This window comes from Microcaecilia unicolor, chromosome 1, assembly GCF_901765095.1.
Source record: "Microcaecilia unicolor chromosome 1, aMicUni1.1, whole genome shotgun sequence".
NCBI lineage: Eukaryota > Metazoa > Chordata > Amphibia > Gymnophiona > Siphonopidae > Microcaecilia > Microcaecilia unicolor.
Genome location: NC_044031.1, coordinates 390,826,922 through 390,848,182, shown reverse-complemented (window position 1 = coordinate 390,848,182; position 21,261 = coordinate 390,826,922). Strand labels below are relative to the sequence as shown.

At 41.7% G+C, this 21,261-nt stretch overlaps 2 protein-coding genes across 2 annotated transcripts in view; both read left to right on the top strand.

The window, feature by feature from the left end:
* The window catches only part of LOC115482196 (receptor-interacting serine/threonine-protein kinase 1-like), a 55,513-nt gene extending 52,609 nt beyond the window's left edge, over positions 1-2,904 (top strand). Inside the window, exon 5 of the mRNA XM_030221846.1 lies at positions 2,860-2,904. Within this exon, the coding sequence (XP_030077706.1) occupies positions 2,860-2,904 (45 nt within the window). The remainder of the gene's footprint in view (positions 1-2,859) is intronic.
* Positions 2,905-2,981: 77 nt separating this feature from the next.
* Positions 2,982-21,261, top strand: part of LOC115482115 (ATPase WRNIP1-like) — a 64,508-nt gene continuing 46,228 nt past the window's right edge. Inside the window, exon 1 of the mRNA XM_030221721.1 lies at positions 2,982-3,093. Coding sequence (XP_030077581.1) covers positions 2,982-3,093 — 112 coding nt within the window. The remainder of the gene's footprint in view (positions 3,094-21,261) is intronic.

The window sequence follows — 21,261 nt, the reverse complement described above, 5'->3', positions numbered from 1 at the left end:
TGGACCTGATAATAGCATATAATATATGTGGTACCACCATACTGCCCTCTTGTATTGTTAAATAGTATTGCTGTGTCTATTTGGGGGGATTTATTTGCTGTAAGAACTGAAATCATTTTGCAGGATAATAAGATGTGTTGGTGTATATATTGGTATTGCTTGGAGTAAATATAGTAGCCTTGACAGGATATTATATTAACAGTTGCAGTTCTCCTAACCATAAGTTAGAGATTGTTTCATGTACAAGATCCCTTCTGATAGCCTTCAAACAGCTTAGAATAGTTGCCTCTTACAATTATTTTTGCACTGGTGATATATGCCTAAATATTATTCTGCCTGTTTAAAAGAGAGAATTGTCCTTCTTCTTCTACGCTTCTACAACAAAGCAGTAATCTGGAATCCAATGGATTTAAGAACCCGAGGCAGTATGGTTTTACTCAAGCTAGGTTTTGTCTTGTCTAATTTAATTTTTTGACTGCGGGACCAGAGAGTTGGACAAAGCGAGAGCACTAGACATGGTGTACTTATATTTCAGCAAAGCCTTTGACATGGTTCCACATAGATGACTTATAAATAAACTGAATGCCCTTGGTATGGGTCCATGTATTAAAAAGGAGGGAGGAAGACCAAATGACAGCAGTCATGGTTAAAAAGTGAGGTGAAGGAAGCTATTAGAGCTAAAAGAAAATCCTTCAGAAAATGGTAGAAGGAACCAACTGAAAATAATAAGCAGCATAAAGATGTCAAGTCAAATGCAAAGCGCTGTTAAGAAGGCAAAGAGGACTTTGAAGAAAGATTGTGTTGGAGGCAAAAACACATGTAATTTTTTTTAGGTATATTAAAAGCAAGCTGGCAAAGAATGGGTGGACCACTAGATGACTGAGGGTAAAAGGGGCAATCAGGGAAGACAAAGCCATAGCGGAGAGATTAAATGAATTCTGTGCTTCAGTCTTCACCTAGGAAGATTTGGGATAGATACCGCTGCCAGAAATGGTATTCGAAGCTGACAAGTTGGAGAAACTGAATGAAATTTCTATAAACCTAGAGGATGTAATGGGGCAATTTGACAAAAAGAAGAGCAGCAAATCTCCTGGACCGGATGGATGGTATTCATCTCAGAGTACTGATAGAATTGGAAAATAAACTGGCGAAACTATTAGCAATATGTAATTTATCTTTAAAATCAAGTTGTGGTACCGGAAGACTGGAGGGTAGCCCATGTAACACCGATATTAAAAAAAGGTTCCAGAGGGAATCCAGGAAATTATAGATCGATGAACTGACGTCGGTGCCGGGCAAATGGTAGAGAGGCTATTATAAAGAACAAAATTACAGAGTATATTCAAAAGCATGGATTAATGAGACAAAGCCAACATTGATTTAGTGAAGGGAAAATCTTGCCTCACCAAACTATTACATTTCTTTGAAGGTGTGAACACACATGTGAATAAAGGCGAGCCAGTTGATATTGTGTATCTGGATTTTCAAAAGGCGTTTGACAAAGTATCTCATGAAAGACCTCCAGAGGAAATTGGAGAGTCATGGGATAGGAGGTAGTGTCCTATTGTGGATTAAAAGCTAGTTAAAATATAGAAAACAGAGAGTAGGGTTTAAATGGTCAGTATTCTCAATGGAGAAGGGTAGATAGTGGGGTTCCCCAGGGGTCTGTGCTGGGACCACTGCTTTTTAACATATTTATAAATGATCTAGAGATGGAGTAACTAGTGAGGTAATTAAATTTGCTGACGACACAAAGTTATTCAAAGTTGTTAAATTGTGAAAGGATTGTGAAAAATTACAAGAGGACCTTATGAGACTGGGCGTCTAAATGGCAGATGACTTGTTAATGTGAACAAGTTCAAAGTGATGCATGTGGGAAAGAGGAACCCGAACTATAGCTACGAAATGGAAGGTTCCATGTTAGGAGTGACCGACAAGAAAGGGATCTGGGCGTTGTTGATGATACGTTGAAATCCTCTGCTCAGTGTGCTGCGGCAGCTAAGAAAACAAATAGAATGTTAGGTATTATTAGGAAAGGAATGGAAACAAAGTGAGGACATTATAATGCTTTGTCTTTGTATTGGTCCATGGTGCGACCGCACCTCGAATATTGTGTTCAATTCTGGTCACCGCATCTGAAAAAAGATATAGTGGAATTAGAAACGGTACAGAGAAGGGTGACGAAAATGATAAAGGGATGGATGACTTCCCTATGAGAAAGGCTAAAGCGGCTAGGCTCTTCAGCTTGGAGAAAAGACGGCTGAGGGGGATATGATTGAGTTCTATAAATAATGAGTGGACTGGAACGGGTAGAAAATACACACTGCTTTGTTTCATTTAGGGCCCTGTTTACAAAGGTGTGCTAGCGTTTTTTAGCATGCCTAATCGTGTAGATGCCCATAATATTCCTATGGGCGTCTACACGGTTAGTGTGCACTAAAAACTGTAGTGTGCCGTTGTAAACAGGGCCCTTTAATGTTTACTAAGCACCCATGTGCTTTTATTAGCTGTGGTTCCTGACAATTTGTCTTCTAATTTGTGTTCAAATGAGTTACCAGTTACATAACTGACCAACTGATGGATTTTGCCTTCTTGTAGATGTACATTTTCATGCTACATAGAACAGAAAAATGAAGGCAGATAAAGACCACATGGTCTATTCAGTCTGCCCATCCATTCCATTTACTATCTCTTCTTCTCCTATAGTGATCCTGTGTATTTGTGCCAAGCTTTCTTGAATACAGTTTTCGTCTCCTCCACCAGGAGGCCTTTCCACGAATTCACCGCCCTTTTCATAAAGACATACTTCCTCAGTTACTTCTGTTTATTCTTTTTCACCTGCTTTCTTAATTTTTTCAGATTGCAGATCTTGGTGTTGCATCTTTTCAACTTGGAGCAAATTAACTAAAGAGAAACCAACCGGCACAGGAAATCAAAGAGTGGCAGCGCCTGCGCCAAGGCAAATGTGGAACACTTTATTTATGGCTGTGGAACACCTAGAATCTATCAATGCAAAACCTACTGAGAAGTCAGATGTGTACAGCTTTGGCATAGTTCTCTGGGTGATTATTGCAGGAAAAGAGCCTTACGAAGGTAAAAATGTTAAAAGCTATACTTAATTTTGCTTCTTTCTTTACTAAAACACACTTTTTTAGTTATTTAGAAACTCAAGCTCATAACAAATATGTGGTGCCCAGTAGTTCCTTCAGTGCATCACTAACACAACTTTTTTTTTTTTTAAGATATCCCCTCTTCCCTCCTCCAGGCCGTGCTCTTTTTTTCACCCCTTGTTTGCATTCCTTTAGTTACAAAGCCCTTCTAAATCCCCCCTCCCCTTGACTAGATGCAGACTGCATTTACTCCTTCCCATATCATTAATAAATGGTTATCAATAGAAATCACACAAAATAAACATGGAAAAAAATAAGATGGTACCTTTTTTTATTGGACATAACTTAATACATTTCTTGATTAGTTATGTCCAAAAAAAAGGTATCATCTTATTTTCTTTTCCATGTTTTATTTGTTTGATTTATTTGATAACCTTAAGAGTGGACTAACACGGCTACCACACTCCTCTATTTAATAAATGGTAACTATGTTTTTTTCCCAATGTCCATGTGTGTTGCAGCTCAGTACACATTCCTCCACCTGTTCCAAACATCCTCTCTGGTGGGGGGAGGCACACTAACCTTGTTCCAGGCTGCTTCTAGTGCCATTCTAACTGCTGTACAGCAGAACCACACCAGCTGCTTCTGTTTGTTTGTGGGATCCTTAACATTGGTCAGTTCAGAAGGTACACTGACTTTGATTGTGTATTTTTCTCCCAATATCTTTCCCATTATATTATTGTTGTATTTTAGAGCAGTCCCATCATATGTAAAAATGTTCCTTTGTTATGGCTGTCATCCATTTTGTGCAATAGCTCTGATTTGTAATGTACCTTGTATAATGATATTTTCTATCAGGATGCAGATATAGACAGTTTTTTCTACTTTCATAGATTTGTTTTCATTGGGACACCCGCTGGGTGATAGTCAAATCATTTTACCACTCTAATAAGTTTCTGGGGGCTCATTATTTTGCATAGAACCATTATTCCCCCTTTTTTCTTACCCACCTTTAACATCTGTTCAAATGGTGTGAGCTCTTTTTCCAAATCTCCTGAAGCCTTAGCTGCCCCTACAGAGTCTTTCAACTGTACTTACGAGTATTGCTTTCTGTCTTCTATCTGAAAAGTTTTTTGGGTATACTTAAATGTGAATAGCTTACCTTGATGCAGTAATTGGCCCACATAGTTTATAGTTTATTAGGATCTCCTTTCCAACAGGGTCAAGGCGGTTAACAGGCTAAAATATATAAAATAAAAGAACACCATTAAGTGATAGGAAAAGACAGAGTCATTCGTAACAGGGCAAAACTAAGAGAAGAAGAAGGGAGGGGAAAAAACATAACATGAAGGAAATTAAGCTGCTATTACTCTTGGCTTTCTACTCTTTAAATGCTCTCTTGACTCATGCCTGAGGAGAAATTCCAGGTTCTTCATTGGAATCAGTCTTGAGTATTTTTTATTTTCCAGTAAGGAATTCTGGTGTTTCTTCCACCTCTCCCCATTGGCCTCATGTATGGACTTCCGTTCTAGGTATATCCCCTTTCTTTACCCCCCTCCCCCCATATATTCTCTGAGGCACCCCTCCCCTCATGTATGTTGCTCTGTCACCACCACTGCCATTAATCCCATTAACCCACAGCCATCTTTTATTAATTTTATTGATTTTATTTTATTGGCAGTATATTTGAACTTTTGAAGTACGTGGTCATAGAGGTAAAGAGGATTTCATCTGCAAACAATTATTTTGTAATCTTTTCCCCTTATTCCTCCCCCCCCCCCCCCCCCCGGCCCAAATTTCTAAATGATTCCCCACCCTCTGTTCTAGTGGTTCCAACTCCAACACAAAAAGCAGAGGGGATAGTAGGCACCCCTGTCATGCGGTACACAGTGATTGAAATATATCTTAAGTATCCTCCATCAACACTTATACATCTCAGAGGGCTCTCTATATGTTTCCCATGTCCACTCCATTCACTTATTCCCCAATCCAAATTTCTCCAGAGTTTTAAACATATAGGGCCAATACACCCTGTCAGATGCTTTTTCTACATCTATAGATGGTACTAGCTTAGGGTTTGGGTTTGATTATGATTCATCAAATTTAGGACACTCATAATATTATTGGAGGCTAACCTACCAGAAACAAAATGAGCCTGGTCTAGATACAATAGGTATGTGTAAAATACAGTTTGCCAAAAATTTTTAAAGTATTTTGAAGTCTATTCCTAGTAAGGATATTGGACAGTAGGATCCACATACTGTTGGATATTTATCGTCTTTCAGAATGATCATAATCTTTGTTAGCCTCATTAACCAGGGAGATTCTTCCTCCCTTCCTCTCAACCCCCCCCCCCCCCCTTTTAAAAATACATATAATTGAACAGATTTGTCAGTGGCCTAAAAATATTTCTAAAATTTTTTATAGAACTTTCTTGTGTAACCATCTGCCCGGTTCTTTCCCCACCTTAAATTCCTTAATGGCCTTTATAATTTCCTCAGGTTGAAAGGGGCTATCAGTTGTTGGCTGCTCTTCACTCTAGGACATGGGAACTGCACTCCTTGAAGGAAATGCCCTATGTCTCTCATTAGCTAGTTCTTCCTGCAGGTATATTCCAGTAAAATTTTACAAACCACTTCCTTATTTCACATCTTAGCAACTCCTTGCCCTGTTTATTCCTGATCTTAAGTATATAATTTTTAACTTTCCACAACTTCAGTTTATGAGCCAGCAATCTAGTCTTTTTGTTTCCTGATTCAAATATCTTTCTTTCAGCGGATTAAGATAATGATTATGTGATCCATTTGAGGGGCCTGTAGTTTGCCTCTTGCTACTTCCATCATCTCTTAGTATTTTCCTGTATCCCTCCCCTGTGTTTGGACCGTTTCTAAAATCTTTAATCTCCTGGTGGAAACTCTTGTCTTTTCTCTCTCTCTCTCTCTCTCTCTCTCTCTCTCTCTCTCTCTCTCTCTAGTGCTGGGATATGGTCCTGAGTATCATTAACTCCAAATACTTATTCAGTTCTTTTTCTATTTGGAGTACTCTCTGAGGGTCCTCCAATAAGCTATCATTTAGCTTCCAATATCATATTCCTCTCTCTTCCTACTCCCCCCTTCCAGTCTAACCAAAACACACATGGTCCATCCAGGTAATATTGTCTGTTTTTGCCTGGCTAATACTATCTACCATTGACTCCTCAATCAGCAATAATCAATTCTTGAGTTGGAATTGTGCAGCTTTGAGAAGAATGTGAATTATTTGATCTGTGGTTGTTGGAATCTCCAGTTTCTAAACAATAGCTTTTAATTTAATTTCCCTCTAGCCACTTTATTGGCTCCACTTTCAGTAGCTCCAGTCTTACATGATTGAAATCCTCTCTTATAATCAGTGTTCCCTCCAGAAATCCTAAAAAAATTTCAATTACTTTATCATAAATTTCTCTTGGTCCAGGTTTGATGCATCACGTTTACTAAAGTTCATTGCTGGTGATTCTGTTTTCCTGAGACAAAAATGAATCTCCCCTCATCTTTGTATGTATTGTGCATCTGAAAGTTCACCTCTTGATATCAGATTGCCACTTTCCCTTTTTTCTTATCTGAGATGCACAGAATATAGAGAGAAGATCTTGTCTCTTAGCAATTCATCTGTCATGTTTTAGCAAATGTTTTCTGTATGCAACAAATCCATGCCTTTCATTTTTAACATGTTTGTAAAGTAGATGACATTTCTGTGGGGTCTTCAGCCCCTTTACAATTATTATTTATTATATTGGATTTAGCTTGCACCTTTTCAGTAGTAGGTTAAGGTGAGTTACTTTCAGATAGTGTTATTTCTCAAGTTATACTTTCATTAGTTTTCCCCATTTAGTCTTATTACTTTTCCCCTCATGATTTCAAACACTATCTCATCTCTCACACGTTCAGACTGCAGCAAGCACCCACATGTAACATTTCATTTGCAGTCATTCCCTATTTAATTCCCTGCTCCACTTCCTTGCTCTCTCCTCTCCCCGACTGCAAACCACCATATCACTATCTTCCCTTAGGGCAAGTAAGGCATGATTGGCCATTATTTCGCCAATCTCTATTTAACTTTGCAAAGTCCTGGTCCATCTTACCACCCTACTTTCATATTACCTTTTTTATGTTTCAACTTTTTTATTGTATTATCGTAATAACAGACCATTATACACCAAAATGAATATATACATCACAGTCACTAAATATATCATCAACAATATTTTTTGTAATTTTCTCCCCTCCCCCTCCCTTCCCCTTCCCTCCCCCCAACAAGCTGATATATTATTGTGATATTATTGACAAAGAAAAGGATAACATCATTTACATAATAAATAATAGTATCAACCTCCGTTGTCTTATGTGTTTTCATTTGTTATCCTCCAGTTTCGATTATATAACCAATATCACATCTTGATCATAAGATCCCCCTCCCCCCCTATTACCTATAATAGTCTTCTGTTATCACAATTGACCCAAAAATATTACAGAGTGTTAAGAATTCGACTTCTCCCTGTGAGTCATCCCATCCAGATAACACCCCCAGATTTTTAGAAAGCGCTCTTTACGCTTGTATGTCCCTTTTGCCTCTCTCGCTTCCCAAGTAAGCAATTGGTGTACCTGGTTCCGCCAATGCCAGAAGGTCGGAGGGTGTGCAGAGGTCCAGTGCTGCATTATGCATTTCTTGGCAATGAGACATGTTTTGCGGCATAGCACATTTTATCTTTTAGCCTGGGAAGGTCATGTTTATCTAGCACTAGACATAGAGGGTTCAATGCTATATCACAATTGACAGTTGTAGATAGAAATACAGCTATGTGTCTCCAGTATTTTTTTATTGCAGGGCACCCATATCGCATGATATAGCGTATTATCTGCCTCTGACATTTCAGGCAGGTAGCGGTATGGATGCCCCCTGATTTGTATAATTGTGTCTGGGTAAAATAAGCCCTATGCAATATGCGAAACGCACATTCCCTAAGGTTAGCCCCTCCTACTATTCTGGGTATATCCTGTATTTGTTTTACAATATTCCAACCTGTCAATGCTCTGCCTATATCTATTTCCCATTTCTGACGAGTTGACTAAACTCTCTCTCAGGCATCAGTCCCCACAATTTCAGATGTATGCTGGAGATTGACGGCACCTCCTCAGCTATTTCTTCGAAGAATTTTAATTTTCTCTCACCTAATTTTTTAATCTCATCTGTATTTAGTGTGCGCACATAGTGCGTGAGTTGGCTATGCGCAAAATGATCCCTCCATTGTGCATTAGTTTGCATTTGTGTTACTGCTTTAATGCCCATCACCCCCAATATATCCTGCATGGTTGCTATGCCGTTTCTTTCCCATGACAAAAGTTTGATTCTCTATCCCCGGTACAAACATCGGGTTGCCCCTAATAGTTAATAGCTCGTATTAAAGGGGTCTCCCCCCAGAAGTTTCCCTATATATCTCCACGCTTCCCTGTAGGCTGGAGCAAGACACTATGTTTAAATCTATGGGGGATATATTCTGGGTGTAATAACGCTAGATAATTATATGGGGCGAAGTACACCGTCTCATACTCAAGTGGTGTATGATCCGATGTATTCATTACCAATCTCTAACCTGTCTTAGCAAGCAAGCCATATTGTAGTATTTAATATTTGGAATCCCCATTCCCCCTTGTCTCCACCCTCCTAGCAGGAATTTCAATTGAAGTTTGGCCCTTTTCCCAGCCCAACAGAATTTTCTCAGAATTTTATAAAAGTGTTTTATGTCAGTCTGCTTGAGTTTTAGTGGTAGAACCTGTAAAACATACAGCCACCTCGGCATTATCACCATCCTTGTTAAACATATCCTCCCTGTCAAGATATCGTAGGTTTGCCAAGAATTTAACTGGTGCATGGTCTGCTCTTTGAGTTTGCTAACATTTAAATCATATAGATCTCTTGTATTTACCGGTAATAGAATGCCTAAATATTTAAAGATTTAGTTGCCCGCTTTAAAGGGAAATCTATGGGCCACAACTATGGGCATCTGTATTTATAGCTAAGGCCTCTGATTTGTCAAGGTTTAGCGTGAATCCCGAGTAGTCTCCAAATCCCTAAAAATCTCTAATACATTACCCAGCGCTTCTCTTGGGTTCTTTAAAATAATTAGCAAATCATCTGCAAATGCAGCCATTTTGAACTGCTGATGTTGTATGTCCACTCCAGGCACTGCTGGGCATCTTGAATATCCCTAATTAGAGGGTCTAAATATAGTGCAAATAGTAAGGGCGATAACGGGCAGCCTTGTCTCGTTCCCCTGCCTATATGAATTGCCTCAGATAAGTTCCCATTGACCATTACCTGCGCTAGAGGGTCTGCATATAAAGCTTTAATCGCCTGTACAAACTCTCCTTTTATACCATCCCTCCATCACCTCATATAAGAAAGACCATTCCACTTTATCGAACGCCTTTTCAGCGTCGAAACTAATCATTAAAGCTTGTTCATTAGTGTGCTCTAAATATTCCAATGATGTCAAAATTCGTCTGAGATTCTTGCAACCGACCTACCCTGCACAAAGCCAACTTGAGCTTCATGGATTATTTTTGGTAGAACACGGCCTAGTCTATTTGCTAAAATTTTTGCGAAAATTTTGCTTCATGGTTAATAAGCGATATAGGGCGATACGATGTTACTAGTTGCGCATCTCGATTGGGCTTTGGAAACACAATTATACGCGCTAGATTTAAATGTCAGGTAATGTACCATTATTAATTTAGTGTAGGTACAATCGATCTCCCATTAATTTATAAAATTCTGCTTTGTATCCATCGGGACCTGGCGCTTTACCCATCTTGCTATGTCCTATAGCCCATGTGATCTCATCCTCACTAATCTCCGCGTTCAATAGATTGCGGTCATGTTCATTTATCTGTGGGATCGTAAGGTTTTGAAGATATTGCGTGCCTGATAGCCCTTCTTGTTCTGTGGAGCTATATAAGTGTTGATAATATGTTTTAAATTCCTGTCTAATTCCTTTATTAGAATGTATCAAATTTCCCTCTTGTGTTTTTACTAGTGATATTTCTGGAAGCGTATCTAGGGGCAATAACTCTTGCCAGAAGTTTCCCTCCCTTATTCCCAAATTTATACAATTGGAATCTATAATATGTTTGGGATTTCACTTCCCTATCATGTAGTAAGGAGTTATAAGCCGCCTGTATTTCCAATATCTCCTGTCTAAGCCGAGGGCAAGGATTTAAGCCATAATGTCTATTCGCTTCTCTCAATTGTTTCTCCATCGCAGGATTTCCCTATCTCTTGGCTTGTATTGGGTAGTAAAACTGATAGTTTCTCCCCGCAAGACCACCTTTGCGGCTTCCCAAAAACTAGTTGAAGTTGGTACTGTGTCCTCATTAAAATGTTTATACTCTGCCCATTTCGTTTGTAAATGTTCTCGAAATCTCACATTATTTACTAAATACGTTGGGAACGTCCACCCCCGAAATTTCTCTTCTTCCCCTCCCCCCATCCAATTCATATGTACCGTCGCATGATCCGAGATAACGCACGGTCCTATATCAGCGTCTCTAATTGTGGGAAATAATGTGCTTGATGTTAATAGGTAGTCAATCCTGGAAGAGGTACCATGAGCTCTTGACATATGTGTATATTCTCTGATCCCAGGATGCAACGTCCTCCATATATCTATGAGATCTAGTGTGGTGCATAATTCAGGTAGTCCTCTAGTTTGTGTTCGGTGGATTGTTGCCGGAGGGTGCGACGGTCTACTTGTGGGTCCCAGGTCATATTAAAATCTCCTCCCAGTATTATTGGTATTGATTCTAAACGTGCTATTTTTGCCACTAGTTTTTTGTAGAATTTAAGATCTAGGACATTTGGGATATATACTGCCCAGTAAGAGTTTTTGTCTATTAATTGTGACAATAGCTAACACATATCGTCCCTCAGGATCCTGGATTATCTTATGAATGTGGTTTGTTATTCCTTTTCTAATTAAATTGCTACTCCCCTTTTTCTCTCCACCGCTGCTGTTGACATACATTCCCCCACCCACCATTTATTCAATTTAGCATGTTCTTCTGCAGTTAAATGTGTCTCTTGTAAAAAGGCTATGTCAGCCCTAAGCCTTTGGAGGTGTCTTAAGATTTTTGATCTTTTTATGGGCGAAGGGATGCCCCCAACATTCCATGTAATAACCTTAATTAGTGTATCTGCTTTGGCCTTCCATCTCCATATTTACATGATCTTGATGTCCGAGAGGAGCCAGCCCAGCCTCCAGCCCCCCCCCCCCCCGTTCAATAATCAGCGAATAGTCTATCTTTCTTTTCAGGTATCACTTGTGTTGTCTGGTAATGTCTCCTGTACCCTCCCTCCTCCTCCCCCCCCCCCCCCCCCCTCCCCCCCCTTCTATCCCCTTCTATTCCTATTGGAATTAGGTCACCTTCGACGCCTTTCCCTTTTTTCCCCCCTGTTCTATTGTATGCAGTATATTCGTCCTACTGTTCCCTCTATATATTAACTCGCTGATGAATCTTTTACATGTTTTTGACCCCTCTATCGATTACTAACATTTTAAACTTTAACCATACAGTGCAAATTAACATAAATATCAATGCAGTGTTTTTAATTACTCAACATTCTTCTCTTCATCCTTGTATTATCTGCTATTAGGTTAGTTCAGTAAGTCTATGATGATCATCCTCATAACTTATGTGGTTTTCACCGGCCAGATCAGTGTTACACCATCTATGTCCCGTTACTGCCATGAGTCAACTTCATTTGTAATCCAGGGCTTCTGTAGTTATAGCATAATCCACTATTTCAATTATAGTCCACGTTCATGTTGTGGGTCCTTCCAACTAAGCCCCAACATCCTCTTTATAGCTCTCTTTAAAGTTGCTTCTTATGTTTTACATTTCCACAATAGTTATACCTATCTTTAATCTAAGATCCTGTGTCAGTTTAATAGTACAACAGTACAGCTTGACATATTTTTCATCATACCTTTCTTCATCTCTGTATTAACTGCTGTCAGATTAAATCAAGATATTTGTTGTGGTTAAGTTAGTGAGTTTAGATGGTTTTCATTGTTCCTCTTCAAAATTGTTCAGTCTGTATTTCAGTTCAGTCTTACTGTATCACTTTTTGTAGGCTCAGCTTCCCTTGTAGTGTAGAATCATCTATTGGGACCATGTTCATAGTTGAATTCTGTGTTTTATTCTTTCTGTTCATATTACCTTTTTTAAAAATTGTAATTAATTTATTTAATTTACTAGTAAAAAGGCCCGTTTCTGGAGCCAATGAAACGGGCGCTAGCAAGGCTTTCCTGTGGCTCCCCTCCCCCCCCCCCCCCACCCGTCGTCGATGTGGGTGAATTGCTCCACCTCCACCCTCACTCATAACGTTTGATGCGAGGGCTGGGCCCAGAGACTGATTTTCGAGGCTTCAGAGCTTCGAACATACGAACCTTGGCTTCAGTGATGTCAGCAGCCAATAGAACGTTGAGTGTGAGTTTTATATATATAGATATGCTTGAAAGGCTGCAATGTGGTTTATAAAAACAAATTAAGAACTAAGGCATAGAAGAAAAAGGGAGGAGGAATGGGGGGGGGACACTGTGGAGTGAGAAGGGAGGAGGGAGGAGACAGAGAAAGGAGAGGGAGGAAATCAGAAAAATCAGGCAAGTGACACTTGGTCTTCTATTAAGTTTGTAGATAATAGTGACTCTCATCCTCTGGTTCCAGTACTGGGTCACTCTTTACGTGTGTACCATTTTGATATTTGTGACTAGCATTTCCCTCTTGTAAATCACTCTTTCCCACTTTGCAGGTGTCCTTTTTTTTCTTGGTGTTATACCTTTGATTCTTCTAACAGTCCTGATAAACCTACGTCTTGCAGTACCTTGGCCTTTTGTCTGTGGTATGCACCTGTTTTTCTCCTATTTATAGTGACTGCAAATCTGAAGGGGAATAACCACTTGCACCACATGTGACACGAAAGTTGAGAGAGGTACATATTTCAAAATTCTCTTCTCCTTTTCAACGTAATTGGTATAATCCACAAATATTTTTAGGGACTGCACTTCCCATTTATCATGCCAAATTATCTAACCACAGTCGTCATATTTTTTCCTTAAGGGAGAACTTGTGCAGGCATCTCACCATGTCCCTGGGTTTGTTTATTTTAAAAAATGTATATTCCACATTATCTTACAATTCTAAACAGCTTACAAAAGTACATACACAATATCATTAAGGTGAACAAAAAACATTAATCAACATACTCTTAAAAAAAAAAATTCTCTCTAGCAGGGTGTAGAGTTCTATGTACTCTCTTGATCTGTATGTTGAGCCATTTCAAGTATAGCCTTAGACCCAGTGCTTTTTTTGTGCCGGTACGCAACTGTACGGCGTACCGGCACCTTCCCCCCCCCCCCCCCCCCCCCCCCCGATACTCCGGGCGAGTCCTGCACTTAGTTTTTTTTTTTTTTTTTAAGACTCAGAACGCGCGAACGATGCATCCGGCAGCGATTGAAAGAGGCTGTCTGGGCTGGCGTCTGCGTCGGAGCTTCCTCACCCTCTGCGAGTCCCGCCTTCGTTGTTACAACTTCCTGTTTCGCGGGACTCGCAGAGGGTGAGGGAAGCTCCGACGCAGACGCCAGCCCAGACAGCCTCTTTCAATCGCTGCCGGCTGCATCGTTCGCACGTTCTGAGTCTTAAAAAAAAAAACTAAGTGCAGGACTCGCCCGGAGTGTCGCGGGGGGGGGGAGGATTGGGGAGAGAAAGAGGGAAACCAACAGAGGGAAGGATTGGGGAGAAGAGAAAGAGGAAACCAACAGAGGGAAGGATTGGGGAGAGGGAGAGGGAAACCAACAGAGGGAAGGATTGGGGAGAGAGGGAAACCAACAGAGGGAAGGATTGGGGAGAGAGAGGGAAAAACAGATGGAAGGATTGGGAGAGAGGGGAAAAACAGATGGAAGGATTGGGGAGAGAGGGGAAAAACAGATGGAAGGATGGGGAGAGAGAGGGGAAAAACAGATGGAAGGATGGGGAGAGAGAGAGGAAAACGGAAGGATGGGGAGAGAAAGAGGGAAGACGCTGGATGGAAAATGCAGAAAGAAATAGGAGAGACACTGGAAGGATGGGGAGAGAAAGCAGAGCTGCTGGATGGAAAAGGGGAATAGAGAAAGACTGGAGAATAAGAGGAAGGGGCATGGGGAGAAAAGGGTGAGGAAAAGATGAAAAGCCACAGGTAGATGAAGGAAATTAAAGAATGGATAGTAAGAATGAATTAAATCTGGACAGAGAAGAGCCTGAAAAATATTGAAGAAAGCAAAGAAAAAGGAGACAAAATGACAAATGGCACAGAAGAGTTAAGCGAAAACAAAGGAAAGCAGAATCGCAGACTGGGACCAATATAGAAAGAAAAACAGTCACCAGACAACAAGGTAGAAAAAAAATCATTTTATTTTCATTTTAGTGTTTGTAATATGTCCAATTTGAGAATTTACATTGGCTGTCTTATTTTGAACTGGGAATACTGGAGCTGTAAGAGCTTACAGAGATTATTTATCATGAAAAAAAATCACGTTTTTTTCTCCTATAGTACTATAATATTTTCAATGATGTCTGTTTATATGTGCCATGGCTGGAATAGGGGTGTGGTTAATATGGGTGTGGCTATCATAGGGGTGGAGCCATATGTGGTGACCCCGCCCATAGTGAGTACCGGCACCTTTTTTTCTACAAAAAAAGCACTGCTTAGACCTGTTGAACCATTTCTGCTGCATTTGAGTCAGGGGCGTATCTGCGTGGGGCCTCAGGGGCCTGGCCCCCGCAGATTTCGCCCTGGACCCCCCTACCGCTGCCAACCCTCCCCCTCCGTTGCTCGCCTACCTTCGCTGGCGGGGGACCCCAACCCCCGCCAGCCGAGGTCCGCGTCCTCCTGTCGCTGCCGGCTGCCTTTGGTCCTTTCATTTGTCTACTGAAGCTGGCACCGACGAAAGTTTCTTTTGAGTCTGACGTCGCTGCACGTTGTACGTGCAGGACGTCAGACTCAGAAAATGTTTCTGAGTCTGACGTCCTGCACGTACAACGTGCAGCGACGTCAGAGTCAAAAGAAACTTTCGTCGGCGCCAGCTTCAATGGACAAATGAAAGGACCAAAGGCAGCCGGCAGTGGCAGCGGCAGGAGGACGCGGACCTCGGCTGGCGGGGGTTGGGGTCCCCCGCCAGCGAAGGTAGGCGAGCAACGGAGGGGGAGGGTTGGCAATGGTAGCGGCTGGGGGGAGGGGGATCGGCAATGGCGGCGGCAGGGGGGGGGGCTATAATGTGCCCCCTCACTCTGGCCCTGGCCCCCCCTACCGCCGCAGTTCAGATACGCCCCTGATTTGAGTACTTGCTTATTTCCAACAGACCACATGCACTCTGGTGCAGTATCAACATTGATTTTTCTTGTTCTTACATAAGTATTGCCATACTGGGAAAGACCAAAGGTCCATCAAGTCCAGCATCCTGTTTCCAACAGTGGCCAATCCAGGTCACAAATACCTGGCAAGATCCCCAAAAGTACAAAACATTTTATACTGCTTATCCCAGAAATAGTGGATTTTCCCCAAGTCCATTTAATAATGGTCTATGGACTTTTCCTATAGGAAGCTGTCCAAACCTTTTTAAAACTCCACTAAGCTAACCGCCTTTACCACATTCTCTGGCAACAAATTCCAGAGTTTAATTACACATTGAGTGAAGAAAATTTTCTCAGATTCATTTTAAACATAGTGAACATAGTAGGTGACGGCAGAAAAAGACCTGTACGGTCCATCCAGTCTGCCCAACAAGATAAACTCATATGCGCTACTTTATATGTATGCCTGACCTTGATTTGTATCAACCATTTTCAGGGCACAGAACATAGAAGTCTGCCCAGTACTAGCCCCGCCTCCCAACCACTAACCCCACCTCCCAACCACCAGTGCTGCTACCCAATCTCCGCAAAGCTTCTGAGGATCCATTTCTTCTGAATAGGATTCCTTTATGTTTAGCCCAGGCATTTTTTAATTCCGTTACTGTTTTCATCTCTACCACCTCCTGCGGGAGGGCATTCCAAGTATCCACCACTCTCTCCATGAAAAAACTTCCTGACATTTTTCTTGAGTCTGCCCCCCTCCAATCTCATTTCATGTCCTCTAGTTCTACCGCCTTCTTGTCTCCGGACCAGGTTCGTTTGCAGATTAATACCTTTCAAATATTTGAATGTCTGTATCATATCACCCCTGTTTCTCCTTTCCCCAGGGTATACATGTTCAGGTCAGCAAATTACTACATTGTAGCTTCTTCGCATGCCCCCTAGTCCTAGTATTTTTGAAAGCGTAAACAGACGTTTCACATCTACCTGTTCAACTCCACTCATTATTTTATAGACCTCTATCATATCTCCCCTCAGCCGCCTTTTCTCCAAGCTGAAGAGCCCTAGCCGCTTTAGCCTTTCCTCATAGGGAAGTTGTCCCATCCCCTTTACTCTTCTAACTTTTCCATAGCTCCTAATTTCTTGTTCCACTAGTTGCTTCAATAGAGACCACCAATTCTCTGTGCTCCTTAGCCCTCATTTCCATAGGCTTCATTCTTTGGTCTTTCTCACCAAATTCCACTTGGTTCACATAGCACCACATGTAGCTCATTCCGTACTGTCACTAAATTGTTTTACAGGTTGGTAAAGCAGCTTTTTAGCTTTATCCATGTTGGTAGAAGTTCCTGTTCCATTTCGCTGCTTCCCATATGAGACAGTTGTGTCTGATAACCAGCAGGTAGAGATGGAGAACTGAAAACTGAGCTGAGACATATCTCTTGAAATCCAACCCAGCTCCTTAGTATTTTCTATCTCCAGCAGTTGGATGGACACACTTTTCAGCTTCTGGTTCTGAGTGATTTGCTCCTGGTCCAGTTGGATAACTGGTCTCAGCAGGCAGTCTTTGAACCTGGGGGATTGGGTACTATCCAGTAGGGTTTTCAGCGGATAGAGGACCGATAGGAGTTCTCCGCTTCTGGAATTGATGGTGACAAAAAGGAATTCCAAAGTACCCAAGTTCTTCAGCCATTGGAAAGAACCAGGCTTGATGGGGATTGATGCCCTATTGCATCCTTGACCGGAGACACATCTACTGTATGTCTTCCCTCTTTGGAACATGGTAGGCTTTGTTTTTAGGGTTCTTTTACTCCCTCCCAAATCTTTATGTACCACCAACCCACAATTTGTAAGCACAAAAGACACCAAGGCTGCGTCTTGTGAAAGCAATCAGTTACTTTATTTCCCCTACTTACCAAATACAAATACAATCAGTAATTGCTTTTGGGAGAGACACTGCTGCATAGAAATGCTGTCTGCGTCCAACATCTCCACAGACGTAGGAAATACAATCACTTATATATTCCCATTAAGGTAACAAGTTATGCATGGGTAATATGACAATAATCAAACTTACTGGATATGGTAATTCGTGATTAATACTTATTGGATATATGCTAATAATGTGGTTAGTACTTATTGAAAATGCTGAGAGTGAGATTAACTATTTTTGGAAGGCCTTATCATGCACAGTAGTTTTCAAAAGGAACTACTTTGTTCTCCATATTGAACATCTGTTTCCCTTGTCTTGCAGAACTTGTCTGCAAAGCTTATTTGCACCCTCGCCCCTTCCTCATTTCTTGTCTGCATAAGGGGTGTGTATTTAGATCAGCAACTGATCATGAAGCTTTGAATCACACAGAAGTCAAACAAGAGTACCAGCAGACTTTCATCTGTCAGCTTTTCTATTCTCTCTGGTTCTGTGCTCTTTCAGTTCTTAGGCCTCTCAGGCCTAAACCATGGTTCATGGTAGTGCCCATAATATACAGTTTCGTTTTGAAAGAATTGCACTCGCCAGTGTCAAATAATTCTCATATCCCGGGTTTGGCTGCAGAGAACGTGGTACGCAGACCTGATTCAACTGCTGGATGGGGATCTTCTCTGTCTTCTGCAGGTACACGGCCTACTGGAGGAAGGTACAATGCTGATGGAGAATCTGTGCCCCTTTGGTCTTATGGCTTAGCCATTGAAAGCAATCAATTGAAACAAAAAGGTTATTCTGATTCGGTCATTGCTACCTTGCTTTAGGCTGTGAAATGCTCTACATCCATGGCTTATGATAGAGTGTGGAAGATAGTCCATGCTCACCAGCTCTTCAACAGCTCACTTCTTTGCTCAGATTGTGAACATCCTAGCGTTCCTCCAGGCAGGTCTTCAGAAAGGATTGGCATTGGGTTCTCTAGCTCAGATAGTGGCTTTGGCCTGTTTCAGGGGCTGACTACAGAAGACATCACTTGCTATTCACCCAGATATCGTTCAGTTTATGAAGGGAGTGGTCCGCTTGTGAAACATTAGTTTAGTCCTTCGGGATGATATCATCCAGTGAATTGCCTAAGAGTGTAGCATTCCACAGTGAGAAGACCAATCTTCGTTTATCAGCGCCATCCTAGTTCTTAGCTGGAAAAACTGAACAAGGACAGAGTGCAAAATGCTTGGTTCTCTAAAGGTATGAGTGGCACTCAGCAAAAAAAAAAATTGAAGGAATTTGCCTTTTGCAATGCGGCAGCAGCAGGCCTGCATGATGAGGATATGGTAGATAGAGGTTCCACGTTGGCACCAGTTCCTGCCTCTTTGGGCCCATCAGTATCAGAGTCATCATGGCCACCTGTAGAACCCTCGGACCCAAGAGCTGAGGTCTGCGCTTGGATGAGAGAGATTAAAGAGGATCTTAATGCACACTGAATTTTCAACGCTAAGTTCGGAATTCAAAGGCAAGCTTACGGACCTTGGAAAATGGGTTGAGGAGACTGAAACGCACCTCGAAGAGCAAGCTGAGGCACTCCAAACTGTGTACAAGAAAATGCAAACTGACAAGGCTGTGACATCATATATTCTACACAAAATTTAGGATTTGGAGAATTGGAGTCGCCGAAGGAACCTGTGCTTCCAGGGGATCCCGGAAGACTTGGAATATCTGAGCTCTGAAGATGGGTCAAAAAAAATTGTAAGAACACTGCTAGCTACTGAGACAGAACCAATGGACCCCCACAGCAGTGGGTCTTGAGAAAGCAGTTTGGGCTGCGTCCGATCCAGTCAACCAAAAGACATTATAGCATATTGTATGGATTTCAAACTAAATGAACAGATCCTTACTGAAGCGTTCACAACTGGGACATTTGAGTGGGATACTTAACCTATTTACTATTTTATCAAGATCTTTCAGTAACAGCTTTGAAGTGGCGGGGAGAACTGCCCCTGCTGATGCAGTACCTTCAGGAAAACGGTATCTGTTACCACTGGCAACACCCCTTTGCCTTAGCATACTATCAAGATGGCGAACTGTTCCAGATCTGAACCTTGGCTGAGGCGCAGGCTATGCTTCCCTCGAAAGGTTGCTCGGAACCTCACAGTGAGACACGCAGCCCTTGCTATTACCAGAGCATCCTAATTGGCAAAGAGTGGCTAAGGGCCATGGTTGGCTGAAGAGCAGCTGTCAGAGAAGGTGCTTCCAGAACATAAACCCACTTGAGCGACAGCTATGAGGAATGTGTGAGAGAAATTTTTTCTTTGTTGAGTGACAGCCTTATTTTGATACTACTTCTGTGCTTTCTGCTGAGACTAGACTTTGGATCTCTAGCTGTTGTGACTGTTCTCGTCTAAGGACGCCAGGATTGGCCGATCATGCAATTCTTTTTCAACTGTTTGTTGTTAAAATGCTGTGATGTCAGTTTTCTCCTCTCTGTGGCACCTTAGCGTCTTTAATGGCTCAGATTTTACATTTTGGTTTTGGGGAAGGGGGAGGGATGGGAGGAGGGTAGAGGGGATTTGGGGGATGATTTATGCAGCTTCCCATGCTACTCTGTTTTTTACCTTGATTTGTGCCTGATTATTGCAGGTTTCTTGGTGAGGGTGGCTTGGGAGATGGAGGTGTCTACATGCCTTCCTGTATGATTGTTGTAGACATGATTGTGTATATCATTAAATGTTAAAAGGTCTAAATATCCTATTTAAGTGCCAGCTCCTTTCAACTAACATGTTGAATGCAGGAGTAGGATTTGTGCAAGAAACACACTTGCTTGCCTGCAGATGAAAAGCTATTATCCTATAGGGTATGCCCAACTATTTATGTGCTTCCAACAAGGTACAGTGAAAGACTAAGAGTGTTTTTATAGCTTACCTAACCATCAACCCTGGCTCATCAGAGAGGTAGTTCGGGATAAATAGGGTAGGTACATACTGGTTAAGATGCAACTGAGTGGGGTGTTCTATACACTTCTTAATATCTTCACACCTAATGATGAACATAGTTTTTTTTGATGACTTGAATACAGTGCTGCTTAATCATGGGGAGGGGAGATTGTTGGTGGGGGGAGATTTTAACCTTTTCTTTAGACCTCCCTAGATAATTCTACCTCTTGGATTCACTATGCCTGACCACGTGAGAGCTTTTTTTTCTTCGCTGGGTGTTACTAAACCTGTGGAGACAAGTAAATCCCACCTAGCAAGATTATACATTTTTCCCATGCATCAGAGCTGCTTACATAGATATGTGGTTTGGGGATATTCAGGTGCTCCATTCCATGCAAAGGGCATGTTTCCTTGTCATCAAGCATGCAGCCATACAGATGGGTTGTGTCCATCAACCAGCAGGGGGAGATAGAGAGCACACTTTTTCAGTGCCTCATACCAGCTTGCTCCACTGCCTCTCTTCAGTATTCTCTATCTCCCTAGCAGAGTGGCTGCAGCTTCTTCGAGCTCCATCTAAAATCTGCCTGGAGGTTGCTCCTTGCTTTTGCCAGTTGTTTAGCAGGGGTGTTGGAGGCTATAGCAGCTTCACTTTAAAGGCACATAGGTTCGCCCTTTCCCTGCCTTACCCATACCTCCATGGATGTGGACACATGCTTAGCTTTCCCTGTCCTTCCCCACCAACAGTGGATGCAGGCACATAGGTTCGCCCTTTCCCTGCCTTTCCCACTCACCTGAGCCTCCGGAGCTCTATTTACCTCTGCTTTCCTCACAGCGTTAAAAAAAAAAAAAAAAAAGGAACAGAGGTTTTTCCTTGCCTTTTTCTGTGG